General features: G+C 40.9%; 2 protein-coding genes across 6 annotated transcripts in view; one reads left to right on the forward strand and one right to left on the reverse strand.

Annotated features, from left to right (window-relative positions):
- STN1 (STN1 subunit of CST complex) overlaps positions 1-17,857 on the reverse strand; it is a 42,799-nt gene extending 24,942 nt beyond the window's left edge. Inside the window, exons 1-2 of one of the 3 annotated variants that reach the window (XM_069863249.1) lie at positions 17,831-17,857; positions 2,858-2,997 (exon numbers count right to left, since the gene is read on the reverse strand). In XM_069863249.1, coding sequence (XP_069719350.1) covers positions 2,858-2,990 — 133 coding nt within the window. In that variant the 5' untranslated portion in view covers positions 2,991-2,997; positions 17,831-17,857. Of the gene's footprint in view, positions 1-2,857; positions 2,998-7,723; positions 7,909-10,685; positions 10,703-17,830 lie in introns of those variants that run through there. The other 2 variants (XM_069863250.1, XM_069863248.1) reach the window with 2 other exon arrangements.
- Positions 17,858-18,171: 314 nt separating this feature from the next.
- Positions 18,172-19,099, forward strand: part of SLK (STE20 like kinase) — a 47,246-nt gene continuing 46,318 nt past the window's right edge. Inside the window, exon 1 of one of the 3 annotated variants that reach the window (XM_069864085.1) lies at positions 18,172-18,738. In XM_069864085.1, coding sequence (XP_069720186.1) covers positions 18,589-18,738 — 150 coding nt within the window. In that variant the 5' untranslated portion in view covers positions 18,172-18,588. The remainder of the gene's footprint in view (positions 18,739-19,099) is intronic. The other 2 variants (XM_069864084.1, XM_069864086.1) reach the window with 2 other exon arrangements.

A 19,099-nucleotide genomic window follows, 5' to 3' on the forward strand; every position in this document is an offset into this window, starting at 1 on the left:
TTTGATCAAATTACGTTCATATTGGTAGCCATAAAAATATACTAAACATTTGAAGCTGTGTGCAAGCACATTCAGTCAGGATCCTAGTAACCCAGTAAATAACAGAGATATTAATATGCTGTTACCATAACAGGAAGTCACAGTGGCAATATACCAGAGCAGGGGCTGGGGAAGGGGGAGGCTAGCGATATAGAGCTCCCTAGGGCAAGTTCTCATCATGTCTTTACCAGCATCACTGATCACGGAGTTGCTTGCCATTGCTTTAATTATTATTACCCCCTGTTATGCTATTTGTAGCTTCCCTTGCTTGTTGATAAGCTGTCACAATGCAGTGGTGCATGATAACTCTGAGAAAAGCTCATTTCCATGATGTGATTATGTGTTACAACTAAGTTTGACACCCACTTTCATTTCACAGGGTTCTAAGACAACACAATTGCTGGTTTTATCTGGGAGGTTTTCCAGCCTTCTTGTCACCATTTATAGCAGGAGAGTAATTGGGCAGGTTTACTGCTTTCCTCTGTGTTGTTTTAAAGGATTAGTCATTGTGGCATCAAATCCTAACACTTAAAAATGGAAAGAAAAAACTTATTAGGTCATTCAGTCCATTTCCTCAGGGCCAATGCAAGAATGTACTGTACAGTAAATGCCTGGCAATCTGTACAGTCAGGATATAAACAATCCCAGCGAAGGGCATCCCTCCTTCTTCCTGGGAAGGCTGCTCCACCGTTTCACAGATGTCATTCTGAGGATGTTTTTCCTGACATTCAGCCTGTGTTTCTTTCCATTCCTCCTAGTTACAACTCTTTGTTTTGCACTCATTCATTCTTAATTACCATTACTTAACAACTGATTTATAGCCAATCATATACTTAGCTTCAGCTGGTCTTTAACAAATCCATTAAAGACAGGAAACATTGACAGCAAACACCTACCTCCTTCCTTCCCAAAAAGATATTTTTTTGTGTGTGTGCTTCTGTTGCGTTATCATTTCTTGCCAATAACTAAAGACACACTGAAAGATGCCTGGCTTGGTAGATACATAGCACCAGGAGAATGAACAAAATTCCAGATGTTTGTTCTATGTAGTTTCATTTTATTCAGTTTGATTCAGAAAATTATGCAGGACTGCAAGCAACCCTAGTTGTGCAAAACACCAGATGCACAGGAAGTGGAGAAAGCTCGCATGCACCCATTTTTTAAAGGCTGATATCTTGACCTGACAGATACCACTTCCTGAGGATCATCTTAGGAAAGAAAAAAAGAAAAAATAACAACACTGAAATAGTTCCTGAAGATGAAGGCAACTCATTTAAAAAAAAAGAATGGGAAGGGTAGCAAGAAGGAAAACTCAGGTAATTTAAAGCTGAAAAAGAAAGCAGGGCTGTACATTCTAGGACTGTTGCTGTTTCTATGAAATATGTTTGTTGATATTTATAAGTTTAAGTCTTCTGAATACATTTGTGTGTGCGCACCAATGTCCAAGTCCAAACTGTAGTCCTGTTCTGCTGACATTGTATTGTTTTGCATTTTGTTTTAAAACAATTAAAGTATCTCTTTAATTGAGTAGGAACAGGTTTTACCAGATGCATTTGCTACACTGGCACTATTATAAGACTGCTCACTTTATAAAGGCCTCTAAGTACTACTCACTCTAGTATAAACATCAACAGACTGCGTCTTAAAACCATTGCAAGAATTGGGCTACAGTCTCTCATCATGTTCAGAAATAAAAAGATACATATACTGGGCTTAGCAGTTTGTGATGGCTCTTCATACATAAAAATGGTTGCAAGAAGAGCAAAACAAAACCACCACTTCCTCCTTTCTGCAAGTAGAGCACTACTGCTACCCTTGCTGTTAAAAAAAATAAATAACAAAACCTGAAAGGCAGAGCATTTTCAAAGAGCCAAATGGATGTACCTTGCCTCTACAGAGGAAATAAAGAAAAAAAACCAAATAAAACCTCAAAACCAAACCAAAACCACACACTGTGCTTAGGGTTTACTGCTTTTCCTCATTAATTCTACATTCCTCGGGTTGCCTCCCGATAATCTCACACTTTGTCAAGCTTCAGCTTAGAGTAATGAACGCTTCTACAACGGAAAACAAACTGCAGTCTATTTAAAGTCTTTGTAGTGAAAAAGAGAAATTCAAGGTCAGACCCACATCGCTTTACATAATGTACACAGGTGGGTGATATTGGCTGAAGACCAGCAGGAAATAGAGTACAAAGCACAATTTCCAGCAATGATTAAGAAATAAAAGGTGTGGTGGAAGTGTCAGCACAGACACTAGAATTTACAATAAGGTTGTTCAAATGTATGAAGAATGACATGCCTCCACCATATCTTGAAATTAACCAGACAAAATCTCAAAACCTGTAACAGCTTTATAATACATTAATATCCAGAGGAAAAAGCAAAACATATACACCCAGCAATGTCAACAACCGTCAAATTTCTGCAACAAAGAAAAGAGGGATAAAACCTTTCTCAAACACCATAAAGACTGGAAAGAACACATTTGGCCAGAAAGAGCTAGCATTTTTAGAATTAACTTTATCAGACTCTAACAAGCATTACCACACAAAAGAAACAACTTTAACTTAACGTAAGGGACACTCTGTATCTATATATGAGTAGAAGAAAAGCCATTAGAATGAACACATTTTATTTCTTTCATATATTTCGCATTAAAACTGTTGTTCTTAGAACTCTTAAAGATACTAATGCACTTAGCTTGTAAGATTGCATTACTGGTGTTTGTGAAGCATTCTGCAATCCCTGGATAAAGACCACAACGTAGATCAATTAGAATTCTGTTCACACCATAATTGGCACATACAAGTATATACCTGGCACTTGCTTAGATTCCCTCATTTCTTTTATATCCTTAATATAGAGTCTTGCAAATGCAGAAAATACAGGATCCATCCCCCAGTGCAAAGACGGCATCTCTTCTTCATATTGTTTGGACTCAGACTGCATTCAGAACCTGTGAACATAGAAAAACTTGTAATTATTTTATACACAGGCTCACTTGCGTTGCAAATAAATGAAAAAATAGCTGGTGATTTTACACTCAATAACACAGCAGACCTGATGAAGAGACAGAGAAACTTACCTAATACAACGTTATCTTTGTGTCACCACATAACATTTTTAAAATGCCAATACTGATGATTTACTCAAAGCACCAAGACTCAACAGCAGCAGCATTTTGCTCACCTCCTTCAAATGAAATAGAATTTCAGGGATTTCTCCTCTATAGACTTCTTAACAGAGAGCCAAACAACACTTCTTTAAAAAAGTAGGATTGTGGGATACTAATTGGTTACTTTCTGTACACTTGATTATTTCCACCCCCTCCCCCCCAACCATGGTTGGACTCGATGATCCGTTGGGTCTTTTCCAACCTGGTGATTCTATGATTCTCTTTCTCTTCCATGAAATAGTCTCCCCATTGTTCACCCTGTGCTTTATTGTGGTGGAGGGGGAAGAGGCTTATTTTATATAAAACAATTTATACTGATGTAATTTCTAGAGGCAAATTCTCCTGCTCATTTCCCTCCCCTTTCAATTACTTTACGCATCTAGTGTAAATTAAAGCAGCTTCTGGACCAAGATCAAAAATTATTAGAACATTCGTAGGAAAACAGAGCACTCCATTACAACCAGAGACTTCAAGATAATTAACCTAACATTTGGTGTACGTGCACAGTTGTAATAAAGTCTTCAAAATGCTCCTAGCACATACCAAAGCATTAGATTATGACAGACCTGATTAACCAGCCCTTCTTTATTTTGGGCATACAGTCTCCAATAACTTTGTGATTGTTGCCTTCCCCTTTTACCTCTTCAAATTTCTCCATTTAATGCCTGCTATCTTCTGCCATTTACAGAGCCAATTCTCTGCTTATCACAGAGCTCATGTGAAAAAAAATAGCATCCAATTCAGGAGGGATCCTCATAAAGGTTTGGAATCTGAATATACTTTATTAACTTCTCCTGTACGGATAGGTAAATTGTTCCCATAAAGCTTTCCAGGTCACCCTTGAATGGGTGTTAGCCACTTACAGGTGTAGGACAAAGGTGGCAAGTGGCCCGATTTTGCTTAGTGAGTAGCAGGGCTGAGATTTGGCATCTACAGTGTCCTGGGAAGTAGCTGCTGGAGGCTGCTAGGGATCTCTCTAGTCTACAGGAGATACTTGCAGCTAGAGACATAGAGGCAACACCCTATGAATATCATAGTAGCGTCTTGCTTCTTTGAGAAGGAGAGCTTAGATTCTCCATTATTTCTGTTTTCAAACTTAAACTTCAATTTGAGGCAGAAAAACAGCGTAGCACAACATGATAGAGCATTGCTGACATCCACTCTACACTGCGAAACGAACTACAGATGACAATTATACTAATATCCAACTTTTTTTTACCTTTTTATCAGAAACAACAACAGGTCGGCAATAGTTGGATCTTCCTTAAAACAGTCATGTGTTTTGTAACATGTTGAAAATATTTGATATAGTTAGTTCCAGTCACTTCACCTTTGAGTAATAAACTAAATACTTTTGTTTACACCTGGATTTATGTGTCTCTGCCCACTACATGCAGCTTTTCCTAACCTATCCCTCTCGCACGTGCAATGTCTACTCAAAAACATCTCCTCCTCCTTTTGTCATTCACGCCTTCCCATGAAGCACACTTTCTACTGCTGAATTGCATGTACTGCTCAGTACAAATTTATAACATTGATCAACTGTTAACTGTATGATTTTAATGATGCAAAGCTGCTCTTCCTCCATATGGCAGTTCTCTGGTAGCTTGCTACAGTCTATGTCAAATTTAAAGCATAAATTTTCTCAAGCAAACACGTGATTTGAACCTATATTTTACACAGTATGTTCATTTTCATAGCAAAATTAGTCTTTGCCATCCCTCTCTTTTTGATCACCGTCTCTAGTACCAAGTTGTCTGTATTTTCCTGATGCTACTGTGTTTTTGTAGGTCAGAGGGGAAAAAAAAAGGGAGGAAAAAAAATTAGCCCAACAAAATGTCACGCCAAATGAGAAGAGTTCACCCACCTCCCAGTAAACATATGAACTGCAGTCAACCCAGGGTAACATGAAACAAGCTGGGATAAAGCAAAGCACTGCTGCTTGGTGTCACCTGGCTCCTACCCACAAACAGGAACTTTGAAAATACAATTTTGTTGTTAATGGTGTTTCAGCCCACCAACTACAAACTTACTGGCACTTGTTCCCTGACAAGAAACATAGATACAACCACAGCCTTGCTCTCCAAAACTGTCTTCTCTATACAGCAACATTCCTCTGTGCCACACCCCCCATTTACTCTGCACCATTACAAAAACTGTTCTATCTCAGCATCCATTTCTTCTCCTAGACAGGTGACAGCAGGCACTAACAAACCAAAAAAAAAAAAAAAAAGGAACTGGGTAACAAACCTGTCTAACTTTTTATATTTTGCATGAACAGCCACTCAATGGAGTAAAAAGCAGAAATCAGCCCTGCACGTGTGTACATCTGAGGGGAAATTAATGGTAACTGCATTTTGGTATTTCAGTAAACAGCTGTCAAGTCCAAAATGCCCAAATGCCAGCAGATCCCTAGCCACAAGTCCAACCAACACTTCTAGATTAAATGAATCATATACCCCAAAGCTTTACTGCTTCCCTATCCTGAAGGGAGAAGGATTTACGCAGTAGAAGCTTTCTCTGCACGGTTCTGCTACATACACAGCAAATTTAACTTTACAGATCTGCAACAACTTCTTGATAAAAACTGAGTTGCTGCCAGCACTACAAAGGCATCACAAGGTTTCTTCAAGTCCACAGGACAAATCTACTGAAGTCACAATTACAAACACACCACCCATGCCAGGCTAGGACAGCAGAGCCGTACTCCAGCTGCTCACTTGCTTTGAGCAGTGTCTGACAGGCACATGAAAAGCACGCTGCAGGGCAGCCTCTTCTTGGTCCCAACAGCCCTTCCAACCCTCACCACCACCCAAAACCAAGCCCAATTTCTGTCTTTCTTCCCAAGTGGTCAGTCAGTAGTTTGAGAGGTCACATTTGAGAGTGACCTATTTAAAGCCAAATGCTTGTGGACTGCTGGGAGGAAAAGATATTTACTGCCTCCTGTACTGCTTGCCTCCGCACACTTCTGCTACAAGTCCACTCTCACAGTGTTAACAGCAATTGTCTTTTTGCTCCTATAGATATAGATGCTAAGTTAGAGAAGTAACCCTTTCCAAAGCAGCTATTTTTCAGTTAGTCTCCAAGCTGGTTTCAGGCAGACTGATGGTCTACATAGATTAGAAAACATAATTCTTACAAGGCAGATAAAATATTTCCAATCAATTTCTCTTTTGCCATATATCAGTATCTTCCTGTAACTTTTTCTTAAGCTGGCACAGGAAGCCTCTCCATTCCAGGCAGAATATCCCAGGGGCTAATTAATTAGTGAGTCATCCTGGTGAAAGTAGAATTTCCCATTATGCTGGAAGTGTTTTCAGCTCTGAACTGGTACCACTGGCAATACGCTATCAGCAAGGAAGATAACAGCTGATCTGTACAATGAAGATTCGAGGGGCAAGGAGCAGGCCACATGGAGATACACAATACTGTCATCAATGAGAACACAGATAGCTCACAATGGACAATTCTGAACAGATACTGTATGTACACACGCTTAAGGATTAAACTGGCATTTGCTGAAAGACTGGGGTAAGGCTCAGCAATACAAACAATACAGAGTCCTAGCAAAAGGTCATCCCTTTCTGCAATTTGCTTTAAATGCAGTGTAATGACTTTACAGTTGCTGTAGTGCAAAATTCAATCCTGCTGCAGGAGAAAAAAGGCAAGAGAAGCATTTGGTCCACAATTTTATTACATATAAGGTATCCGTATTCTATTTTTACCTCTCTATAAAGTAACTCCAAACAAAGGCCGTAAAAGCATAATTAAAAAAAGGAAAATAGAATTAAGTTCTGCTATTTGGACCACTTCTTAGGAAAACAATTCTGTTTCAAAGGTAAAATCTGAAGTTTACACAGTAGTTATCTAAATGCAAATAAGTAAAAAGCCTCAATTTGAGATAATTCTAGACACTATTAAAATCAAGCTGTCTCTTTCACCTACCGCTATCAATGTTAACTTTCCTGACTGTAGTGAGAACTACATCAAGTCCATAATCCTCAGTTATCTTGTGAGCAACAAGGTGTTTATCCTAAAACGGAAAGAAGGGAAATGAAGGAAATCCTTCTGGACAGGTGCATGTGGCTAAAGAATAGATAGACTGGCTCCTCCAACATCAACAGTCTTGGAAGGAAGGTGGACAGAGCTTGCAATTGCAGATTGCCTTCTTTAACATTGCAACTTGTTTTCTATGCATGTTAAACCTTGTAACAAGGTATTGGCACTAAAAGCATGATTCTGGAAAACTAACAAGGAAGTGTTAACAGTGTAAACAGTAGAAGTAGCTCCTACTAATCCTTGTCCCATGCATTAGACACAAGGTATTTCCCTACATATCAAGAAATGGGCAGCCCACTCAACTGACCATTAAACTAGCTCTATATGTTTATTTGTGATAGACAGTGTAAGACTACCACAAATAAAGTAGTAGCAGTCACTACTGATTGGCAGAAAGCTTAATTTGCTATTTGTATTTTAAAGCCATTGGATAATCACACTGAAGTACCTTCTTCAACTAATTCCCTAGCTTGCCTTAAGTGAGGGCAGGAGGAAGTCGATGAAGATGATTAATTCTCTCGGAAAGCTCTTAATCACCCACAGTGCTGCCAGAATGAACTGAGCTGCCGAAAAGACGTTTTTCACTGAGAGAGAAGGTTCTCAGTTATTAGTGCAAAAACCAAACAAAACTAAAAATAAATTACTCCTTACAAATAATAGGCTGCCACTTGAAAAACCAACAGTATGGAAAATCTGATAGTAAGAAGATTCCAAACAGGCTCTTAGCAAAGGAGATCTGTTTTGACAGATATATGTAATATACTGATCCAATATAACAGATTATTAACCCATTTAAGTAAAAGAGCAAAGAGAATAAAACCTAATTCACTTCGACCTAAGGCAACACAGTTAAATTTCCTACTTTGGTACAGCAGTGCAAAATAGATTTAATGCCACTTGTTGAATATTTTCAAATTTCAGAAAATTGGGTAGGAGGGACAAGCATTTGTTAATAGGTTTCTGAAGCTATTGGGTCTGTAAACTCCATGACAAAGCCTACTTAATTTCTAAAGGCAAATTTTCCTGCCCATTTCCCTCCTCTTTCAATTACTTTATGCATCTAGTGTAAGTTAAAGCAGCTTCTGGACCAAGATCAAAATTTATACGAACATTCATAGGAAAACAGAGCACTCCATTACAACCAGAGACTTCAAGATAATTAACCTAAAATTTGGTGTACGTACATAGTTGTGATAAAGTTTTCAAAATGCTCCCAGCACATACCAAAGCATTAGATTATGACAGACATGATTAATATTCTGAAAACAATTTAAGTTTTTCTGTGCTATACAAATGAACCTTTTAACTGTACCAGCACACTGTGAGGCTGTGTTTGAGATACGGCGTCCAAGCAGTGCTGTTGCTGGTATACACACAATAATTCAAATCAAAATAATTTTGAAGGCTCAGATTCAACTACAATCATCACATTTTGGGAGTGTAGCTAGAGACTTAGATTATTCATTTGGAGCTCTTTGGGAGACTGAGGTCTGTTACTTGCCTTAGAAAGATTAATACAGTTAGTTTGACATTGATCTCTCTAGACTAGCTGCATCTGTTCTTTGGGATTTTTTTTTTTTTTGCTATTCCTCCAAAAAAAGTCACCTGATGCTTCCTCTCTGTAGGCACTTCTTGTAGGAAAATGTTTAGATATTGCAAAGTACAATCATTCTCTCAGTCATCATCTAGGTAAATTATCAAAAGTGTGCTGTTTTCTATCAGAAATCATGGAATTGCCAGCCTGCTACTCCTTGAATTTCTTTTGTAACTATGTCTCCTTTCTAAAGGCCAGAACTTTTATCCCTGAAATTAGTACAAGAATTCTTAGTCACACCTGGGCTACTCAGACTTACAAAACCAAGAAGTTTTTAGAAATGCCAACCTTAAGATAAATTGTTCTACACAATCTCTTACACATATTCTATGAACTCTGAATGATCCAAAGAGTATTACATTCTCAGCTAAGGAAAGCTGGATCACCATCCCTTACCTTCAGCTGCTAAACTCTATTAGAACCAATTAAAAATCCAGAGACTTTGTCCTCCATTAACTTTTGGGTTAGCAATTCATGTAACTCTCCAAGGATGTCCAGGAATAATAAGTACCTTACAGATGCTCCCTCTGAGGTCTGTCCAATTCTCATCACTGAGAGCCAATTCAGAACGAACCAAAAAACTGTTCAGGAATACCTGTCCTGCAATATGAGCATCTTAACAGCTTCCCTCCCTACAGAGCAATGGTGGCCAGTCTTCTTTGCTAGAGATGATTTTTTCCATTTTTAAAAACTGTTACCAAATTAATTGGAAGGCACCAAATGCATATAAATAACACTGTTAAGATTCTTGAGAGAAAATATCTCACCAATGACCGTGGCTGCAATTTCTAACATTCCCTCCATGAATCATAGTTACAGCTAACATGATAAAGTCACTATTATTTCCGACTTCTTGGTATGTAAATAGAACAAACATCCTTTTATAAACAGATTTAAGTGTCTCCTTAATTACATTTAAATTTGAACAGATGCCACTCCCTACCTCACGCTTCAGGAAATAAGTCACTCCCGTATAATGCATCCAGAACAAAACATTATAGCTCAGAAAGAAGCCACAGGAATTATTTTTCCTATAGTTAATTCAATTTTCTGCTGCAGAAAATTCAGTCCACTTAATGTAATGGGCTTTTTCAGCTTAATCCATAAAAATCACATGCTGTATAAAGACACATCATTTTGTGGATTAGATACTAGACTAACAGTCCCTTCTGTCAGAAAAGAAAGGCTCCAGGGCACTTGAGACAAAAAGTGCATCACACCACAATACTGTTTTCTCATAGGCAGCTCCTCGTGCCCAAAGTTTGCATATAGTGTTGTTGAACACACAAAAGCTGCTGTTTGCCTCAACAATTGAGATATTATTACAACTCCACACATTGCTGCTGAACCAAGAAAGGATCTACATAACAAATTCTACTTTACAACACATAGTAAATGTTTTTGCCTTAAAAGAACAATTAAACAATAGTTTATAAAAAAAAAAAGCTATGAAGATAAGAACATTAAAAGTACAGAAATTATTTCAAACATGGTTGTAACATAACTAACATTTTTCAATGAAAAATTGTGCTGTTTTCTCAATAAAATTAGTTTATATTTTAAAGTCTTGCTTTGCATTAATAAACAGTTGGTATCTCACAGACTAGATGGTATTTCCCCTGTCTGCTAGTAGATATGTCTCCAATACTATCCCACTGCAAAGTCTCTATTTGGGGTATTACTAAAGAATCTGTAGTTTTCAGTGCTTTGTCAGATCGTCCTTTATTGTGTGTGAAAAATGTTCCCTATTTTTTAGGACGTTATATTTTTTAATAATAATTGTAGAAGGCATAAAAAACTTCCTGCTTATGCTTACCATGTAACCGGGATTTGGTTCGCTGGCTGGCTGGCCAGCTGTAATTAAAAACAGATTTAAAAACAACTCATTTTCATATTACAGAACAAGTTATTCAGTCCCAAGATTTCAGAGCTGATCAGGATCACGAGAACACAAAGTCCATTCTGGAAAAAAAAGTTCCTGGGAAACAGAGAAAGAAATTCAGGATTTACAGAAAGAAAAGCAGCAATACATGTTGGGGGTTTGTTCAGACATTTTTTGTGCCAGTATTGACTGAAAGCAATACTGAGATGCAAAGCTACCTTTATCCCTTAATAAATTTCTAATCCAAGCTGCTATGTGAACAAATGCAAATTTGAAAGCCACAAACAAAAAGAGCAAATCAGCTCGTGACTCCTGTGCAAGAGGAAAAGGTCCAATTACCATCTTGAGGAAAAACAAACATGGTAAAGCAGTTGTAATACATGATTTCGTGTGACTTTACTAAAGCTTCTAATATCCATCAGATGGAGGGGGCTCTACAAGTTTTAAATACTTTACCTTGTGTTTGTGTACAGTTTTGATCAAACAGATTCAATAGAAATATAACGTCAAATTACTAAAATGGTTAGAAAAAAGTATAAATTGCTGCCATCCACCAATGCAGCTCAGTATTTCAGTATCACTTGACGATTCTTATAAAAGGAGTTTTTCAGCTAAATACAAACCAGAAAGTGTCCAGCCTTCTTGAATATTTTTATCATTAAAGAGGACCTGAAGTTTTTAATTGCATTAGTCAGTTAATCAGTAAAGAAAATTGGTTATGGAAGTTTCAAGTTGTTGACACTTTCAATTAAATCTGAGGATTGTTTCTCACTCAAATAAGTATAAAAGCACAATTTAACCCTCCAATTATGTATGACTCTTTCCAAACATCAGCCTTTAATGTTATTTTCTTGCAGACCAACTAGAACCAATAAGAACAACACACTTCTTTACAATAACTTTAGTGAAGTTAAGACATTAAAGCTTGAACACCTTTGATTCAAAAGGTTTCCAAAAAAACATTCCTGTTTTATTTGTTGAAATACACGATCCTTATTCAGGATTGCTACATTTATATTATTGCTTTTCTATTGACATTTTGATTTCAGAAAAGGCCTATTCAATAAAACATCATCAGTTTAGTATGAAACATTCAACTAACTTGACAAGTTTTTTTTTTACTTGTTCTGTCATCATTCCCAGAGGTGCTGCTTAATATCAAGGAAACTGCACTCCAGGAGCCATGCTGGTAGCAGGATCTCCATCAGCAGCAAGAAGAACCCCCATCACACATTTCCAGGACAACTCACTTCACAGATAAATAACACGTGATAAAGATAAGTATCTAAAATGGGAAAGGTTGAATTGCCCTCTGAAGATACCTTTCCCCAGAGACTACTAAAAAAGCTAGGCCAATTTAGAGTAAACACAATTTTTTCTGAACCCAAAATTAGATTAACTCTGTTCCTAAACATTTTAGCACTCTTCTTTTTACCGTAAACATTAAGTAATGCCCTTATATGTTGAAGCTTCCACATGTTTCTACGGCAATTCTTAGATTAACTGGTCCTACAGTAATGTATCAAAAAAAACCAAAAAGAAACCATGTAACATATGGTTTCCATGTTATTAATAGGAGTGTGAGCATTGTTTCTAGCTAATGAGATATGGGCAAGATCTTGAACATCTAACCTCCAATATATTTTTCTCCTGTTTGTATTTTTTGACTGAATTGTTCCTGTTATTCATATGAGAAAGGCTCATAAAATATTGAGTACAACGCAGTCTCTTTTTTGTTCCTTCACGAGGATAGCTTTAAATTTCAAATGCAGAACAGAAAAGTCTCTAGGCTACATATCTATCAATTGTACATTTAATAGAAGGGCATTAAGAATGTTATATACAATACAGCCTTCCCTCTTAAGGCTTCTAGTAAATACGTAACATGACTGGATGCTCCTTGGAGGAAAACATACAGCCTTTTGAGCCATCCACTTATATTACAAAGAAATGAAAATATTTTTTAGCCCTCTTTTCTATTTCCTTCTTTACCTTGCCATAAACATGAGTTATTAACTAATGATCCCACCAGTTCAGCTGTACTTGCCACCATTAATAAGAACATCAGGACACAGGTGGCAGCACAGCACACGGAGAAGGGTCACAGAAAGAAAAAAAACACAAAAAAAAACTTGGCATGTACACAAAGAAGATGGAAACCATAGAGGGAAGAAAACGAATATCTTTAAGGTCAATATACAAGATGGAAAAAGACTGAAACAGCATGGTATTTAAAACCCACTGAACTGAGGTGTTCTTACAAGAAGGCAACACATTCAGAACAGCAGGAAAGGAAAACTGACTGGTGGTGAATGGGAGGAAGGAGAAAAAGGTCAAGTATAGTAGAGTCACCAAAAATTCCTCATAAAGCATGAAGGGCTGAGGAAACTTAGTAAAGCCATGCAGTACAAGGAACTTAATTGCATAAAACCCCAAACTTCAAGGAAAAAGGGGTCAGATTCAGAGAGACACAAGGCAGCATTTGTAAATAACTTCAGATACAGAGGCTGGACACCATGAGGTCTTGGCAAAAACCAAGAATGAAAGGAGGAGGAGCTTGAGAAGGAACACAGTGGGTTAACTAGATGGATCGAAAAATTACAGTGGCAGTTAGAACAGAAATGAGTCCGACACGGCAGAAACCATTAACTTGGGGAACAGAAAAGAGGAGAAATGATTGGGTCTGTGGAAGAACACCACCATATATTGGAAAATATCAATGAAAATACCACATACATTAAGTGCAGAAAATGGAAGGGACAGCATTGAGTATCAAAGGTGACAGACAGATTAAGACGGATGAAACAAGAATTATGCCTCAGAGTTAACTACGAACAAGCCACCTGTGACCTTACAGCAGTTCAATGAACCCAAACATCAGACAGAAGACTGGAGGAGATCAGTGAAAGCGTGGGTGGACAGAAAGTCAAGACAATATAAAAATATACCATTAAATATTTTGAAAGAACTGAAGACAGGATGTAGGACCGCAGTAAAAGGGCAATATATGCTGTGAAGAACACATGTCAAATTAAATTTCTGAGGCGTTTCTTTTCAGTGTAGATAAACTGAAGCAGAGCAGTTTAAATGAAACAGAAGTAGAACTTCAAACAAGAGTTATGATTAAGTCAGTGGGAAAAGATGGTGATACTAAGCAGCAGAAAGAATAAAGGAGACTTCTAAACCTCAGAGAGATGAAAAAGATTGCCAAAAATAGTTGCAGCTATTTTTAAGCCAGTATATTTGATGCAAACCAAGATACTTTAACATTTTTACTCTGACATTTTAAGGAAACAATGAATTTTCAAAATGCATTGCATTAAATTCCTGAAGGAGAAATTTTAGTATACTTACAACTCACTTTTACCTTTTTATCCTTACCATCTGGAAACACTTACAGTTGTTAAAACTCCTGCTACCAGGGGAAAAAAAAAAAAGCAAGCAAAAAAACAAAGAAAAGAACAGGCTCCATACAGCCTCCTCCATACCAGGAAGTCAATGCCAATCGAGAAGGATTTGCTACTAGCACTTAACCTTCACCTTACACAATTTATTTTTAGGATTGAGAGGCAAGCTGTAATTCTAGAGTAAAAGAATTCGGGAAAATTTGAGGCTGAGCCACAGTTTTCCTCTTTATTTACTTGCTAAAGAGTAAGCGAAAAAAAAATAGTTACATGCAGAACTTTATCACTAGATTAATTGTTCCTTTCTTGGGCCAGCCTTATAAGAACTAAAACATCTCTGGAGCATGAAGATTATAAAGCAACACATCAGCAATACCTACTAACACAGAGTCATGGATAAGGTGACACCACTGTTCTGTGCTGAGTGAACCTGGTTTATCACACACATGTTCAAAGCAAACTGATACATTATTTAGGTGCTGTATACAAACTACTTAAAGTCAAAAGTTCATTTATGGATAGAGCTGAGAAAGAACAGAGCCCTGTTATTCCAGTCACATAACCACCAGCCTGATTAAGGCAGCAAGCTCAACTACATTTGTTCTCATACAGCTCAAGAAATTTTCTTTTACTTTTGCATTTATTTCCAGCTAATACAACAAACTCTGACATACACACATGCACACACCACCACCACCACTGCTGCCCTATAACATTAACCTGGAGGCTAAAGAAAAGCTAATCCTGCCTAGATACAAGGATTTAATGATGTGGGTTTTTAATTCCTTTTTTCTCTCTATCCTTTATCAATTTGTCAGTTGAAATAAACAGATGGAAATTAGCCTCAAAGTACTTTTTATCCTACAGGAAGAAAGTTAAAATCAAATAGTTAATTTAAAAAATAAATGAAAATTATTATTAAAGCCATCGTTGTATTTTAACATAGAAATCAAAGCTATCATCCCACTGGAAGGGGCACAAAAAAACCATTATAGACATAAAGAAATTAAATTTCAAAAATTAAGATACCAGAAGCTAAATTGCTGCTGGCAACACTAGAAAATCCTTATCAATCACTTCCTGTGTTATTGCATTTAATCCAAACTATCTGCCTGAAACTTGCAAATTAAGTTAATAGGATCACCAGCTAGATCACAGAGGAGAAAGGAAAATAGCTCATTCAGATTGCAGTTGTTTCTTGGTACTAACCTTATACATGTAAACAGCTTTAACACCCTCCTCAACAGTTCCATGTTGTGACCAACCTGCTGGTACAAAGGAACCACAAAGCCCAAGATCACAAACAATAAATGCCGATTATTACAACAAATCAGGATTGTTATCAGGTTAACAAGAGTACTTGAAAGGTTAAGGCTCTGTATCAATAGAGCAGCCCTACCCTTGAAGGTGATTTTATACAGGTTAAAGAAATTAACTCATGGTGCAACACTGTTATTTCATTCATAAACTCTGGCAGGGGCCATCTCCTTGCTCTGTGGCAGCACACACAGCACAGTGTGTTCCTATATAAATACTCATAGCTCCACTAGACACTCAACATACAATACCAACATATTCTTAAAAGGCTTCTATCCCAGTCTGCTTTAGCTAAAAAAAACATCATTAACACATGATGCAAAGTTCAGTTCCAGGCTACTTCTATACCTTACTTCCTTCTGAACTACCTTTCTAATCTTTATTACTACAAACACCAGTACTATTAGACAACTCCTCCGCTGAAATCCCTTTCTCAACTCAGCGCAGAACTTTCTATTCCTTGAAGTCACACTTCTTTCAAGGAGACTGCTGGGGCTGCCATATGATCCCCATAACCCACGTATCTCAAAGCCCCATTATTATTACTGAGTTCACATGTGGACTAACTTTCTTAGATAGCAAACTACCGTCACGGAAATAAAATGGTCTGAGGAATGATAAACACCAGAGGCTTGATCTTTAGAAGGTTATAACGCAGTTTAAATGAATGGTTACTGTAAGCATTCAGGTTCATACGAGGATAAGGAGTTAGAGGATTTCACTGGGTATTTGCCTCATCAGATCTCTCTCAGGTCTCATATCCTTGCCCTAACTGCAAGATTGACTTCCTGCCTCCTGTCACAGCCCAAATTTTGCCTCCAATACATCTAATTGCCCTTATTGAGGGAATGGGAATGCCTCTTGCTTTTAGATGAAGAAATACCACACGTTTGGTGGCAGATAACAACACAGCTATTAAAATTCAACTGTACTTTAGGCTGATGAAGGAATTGCTTGTGGGAAGAGAAGGTTGCGAGGTAAGTAAATTCAAGCTCATCCCACTGATTAAATCTCATAAGATACGAAACGTGCAACACATGAACATCACACCCTGCTATGACTGAATGCTGCGAGACAAACCAGTAGCAGGTCTAGGAACAACACTGGCCTATGAACAAAAGGAGGTCTCCCACCATTGCCTTTTTCTACTAACACCTTCCTCAAAGACACACATGCCCAAACTCAAACCCTGCACGAGGCACCACCTGCCACCACAACACTCGCAGTAGACAGAAAGACCTCATACCCTCACCAGCTTCCACAGCCAGACCTGGGAGTGGTCAGAGAAGAGAAGGGAGTCTGCTGTGCTGAGAGAGGAACTCAAGGTGTCCAGTCAGCCCTGCAAGGAAGCTGCTTAGGAAACACCACCCTCTGTACAAGGCTGGGCAGGCCTTCCCTACACAGCACAGCTAAGAAGAAATAAGAGAGGCACAGTATCCCTCAAAAAAACCCAACTCAGTAGCAGCTAAAGAATCCCTTATCCACACAGCCCCTTTAATAACAGCTACCAGAGGATAAAAGGAAAACGTCATATAATCACAGGTGGAAAAGACCTCCAAGCATCAGCCCAACACCACCATGCCTACCAAACCATATCCCAAAGTGCCACATCTGTATAGTTTTTCCACACCTCCAGGGAAGGAGACTCCACCACTTCCCTAGGCAGCCTGTTCCAATGTTCAGCTACTTCTTCAATGAAAGTCTTTTTTCAATCCAAATGTCCCCTGGTGCAACTTGAGGCCATTTCCTCTCAGCCTATGACCTCTTATTTGGAAGAAGACACCAACCTCTTTTCACACAGTGATAAGGTCTTCCCCAGCCTTCTCTCCTCCAGGCTAAGGAACCCCAGTCTCCTCAGCTGCTCCTCACAGGATTAGTTCATAGAATCACTAGATTGAAACCCATGTCCCTCAGCACCTCGTCCACCCATCCCCTAAACCCCTCCAGGGAAGGGGCCTCAACCCCCTCCCTGGGAAGCCTGTTCCAGTGCCCAATGACCCTTTCTGTGAAAATGCCCAGCCTAAACCTCCCCTGGCTCCAGTCCCTTGACAAGCTTCACTACTCTCCTTGCAACACGCCCCAGCTCCTTCCTGTCCTCGCCCGAGGGGCCCATCCCCACCGCCATCGCAGCCCTCGAGGCGCGGCCTCACACATCCCTGCCCTGCTCCTGGCGGCCACGCCGTTACTAACGCTCCCCTCGCCCCACAGCGGCGAGCACACAGCGCCCCCACCCCTAAGGGAACGAAAAAGGAAGGGAATGACTCCCAACCCCCAAGGAAAAAAGGGGAAAACGAGAGAGGAAAGCGGGGTGAAGGCCCCGAGGGCGCGCAGACCCCTGAGCGCCAGGCACCGACTTACCCGCCGCCCGCCCCGCGCGCGCCTATTGGCTCGCGCGCCGCGTCACGTGGGGAGCGCCCAGCCCCGCCCCCCTCTCAGTCGTCGCGCTGCGGGAATGGGGGGGCGGGGGGGGCGGCGGGCCCCGCGCATGCGCAGAAGGAGGCGGCGGCGGCAGCCGGGGCGCGAGGCGGTTCCGGGAGCGCGGGAAGAGACGACGCGCGCGCGGGAAGGGAGGAGGGCGGCGGCGGCGGCGCGCGCGCACGCGCCGGTGGCGGCGGGAGGAGGAGGAGGAGGAGGAGAAGAGGGGGCACCGTCCCGCCCCGCAGGAAACGGTGCCGCCCGGGCCCCGCTCTGCGAGAGGGCGGCAGCGAGAGCTGAGAGAGAGGGGGAGACCGGGACGGGAGCGCCGTCTTCCTCCGTTCTGCTGCTCCTCCGGGACGCCGCGCGGCACCGTCCGGGGAATCCGAAGCAGGATCAGCCCCGTCCTCTCCTGGGCGGGCAGCGCGGTGGCCGCTCCCCCGGCCCCTTCCCAGCGGGAAGCGGGCTCCGTCCTTCGCTCTCCGCCCTCCCCGGGCCCCGTTGGCCGCCGGTCCCCGCGGCGATCGCGGCACTTGTTGCTGGGGCCATGGCCAACGAGTAGGCGGGCGGCGCCGAGCCCGGAGGAGGATCGCGGGGCCGCCCCCCCCCCCCCCCCCCCCCCCCCCAAGCCCGGCTCCCCGCATGGTCCCGGCGGGCTGAGCCGCCGCAGCCCAGACCCCCCGCCCCGGCCACCGGCCAAAATGTCCTTCTTTAACTTTCGTAAGATCTTCAAGCTGGGCGGCGAGAAGAAGAAGAAGCAGTACGAGCACGTCAAGAGGGATCTGAACCCGGAGGAGTTCTGGGAGATCATCGGCGAGCTGGGCGATGGGGCGTTCGGGAAGGTGTTCAAGGTAAGGAAGGGCGAGGGGGGCTCCCCCCGGGCCTCCGTCCGCGGGGCCTCGGGAACCGGGGGGCAGAGAAGCTCTGAGGTCACCGTCCCGCCTCCTGCTCCTCCCTGCCCGCCGGGGACCCCCTCGCGTCTCCCCGGCTTTGGGGTTCGGGCCGTGCTCCTCGCCTCACAAAGACTCTTGGGGGTCGAGTTCGTGTTTCTTTCCGTGTTAAACTTTCCCTGTGAAAGGAAACCCCTGAACAACGACAGAAAATCGTCCCCTGTGTCCCTCGTGCGTCGCTTGAAGCTGCCGTCGCTTTTAATGAGGCTTCTCCTATCGTGTTGCATGTGGAACTGAATTAAATACTTGTGCTGTCGTGGCT

Source organism: Phaenicophaeus curvirostris, chromosome 9, assembly GCF_032191515.1.
Source record: "Phaenicophaeus curvirostris isolate KB17595 chromosome 9, BPBGC_Pcur_1.0, whole genome shotgun sequence".
Lineage (NCBI taxonomy): Eukaryota > Metazoa > Chordata > Aves > Cuculiformes > Cuculidae > Phaenicophaeus > Phaenicophaeus curvirostris.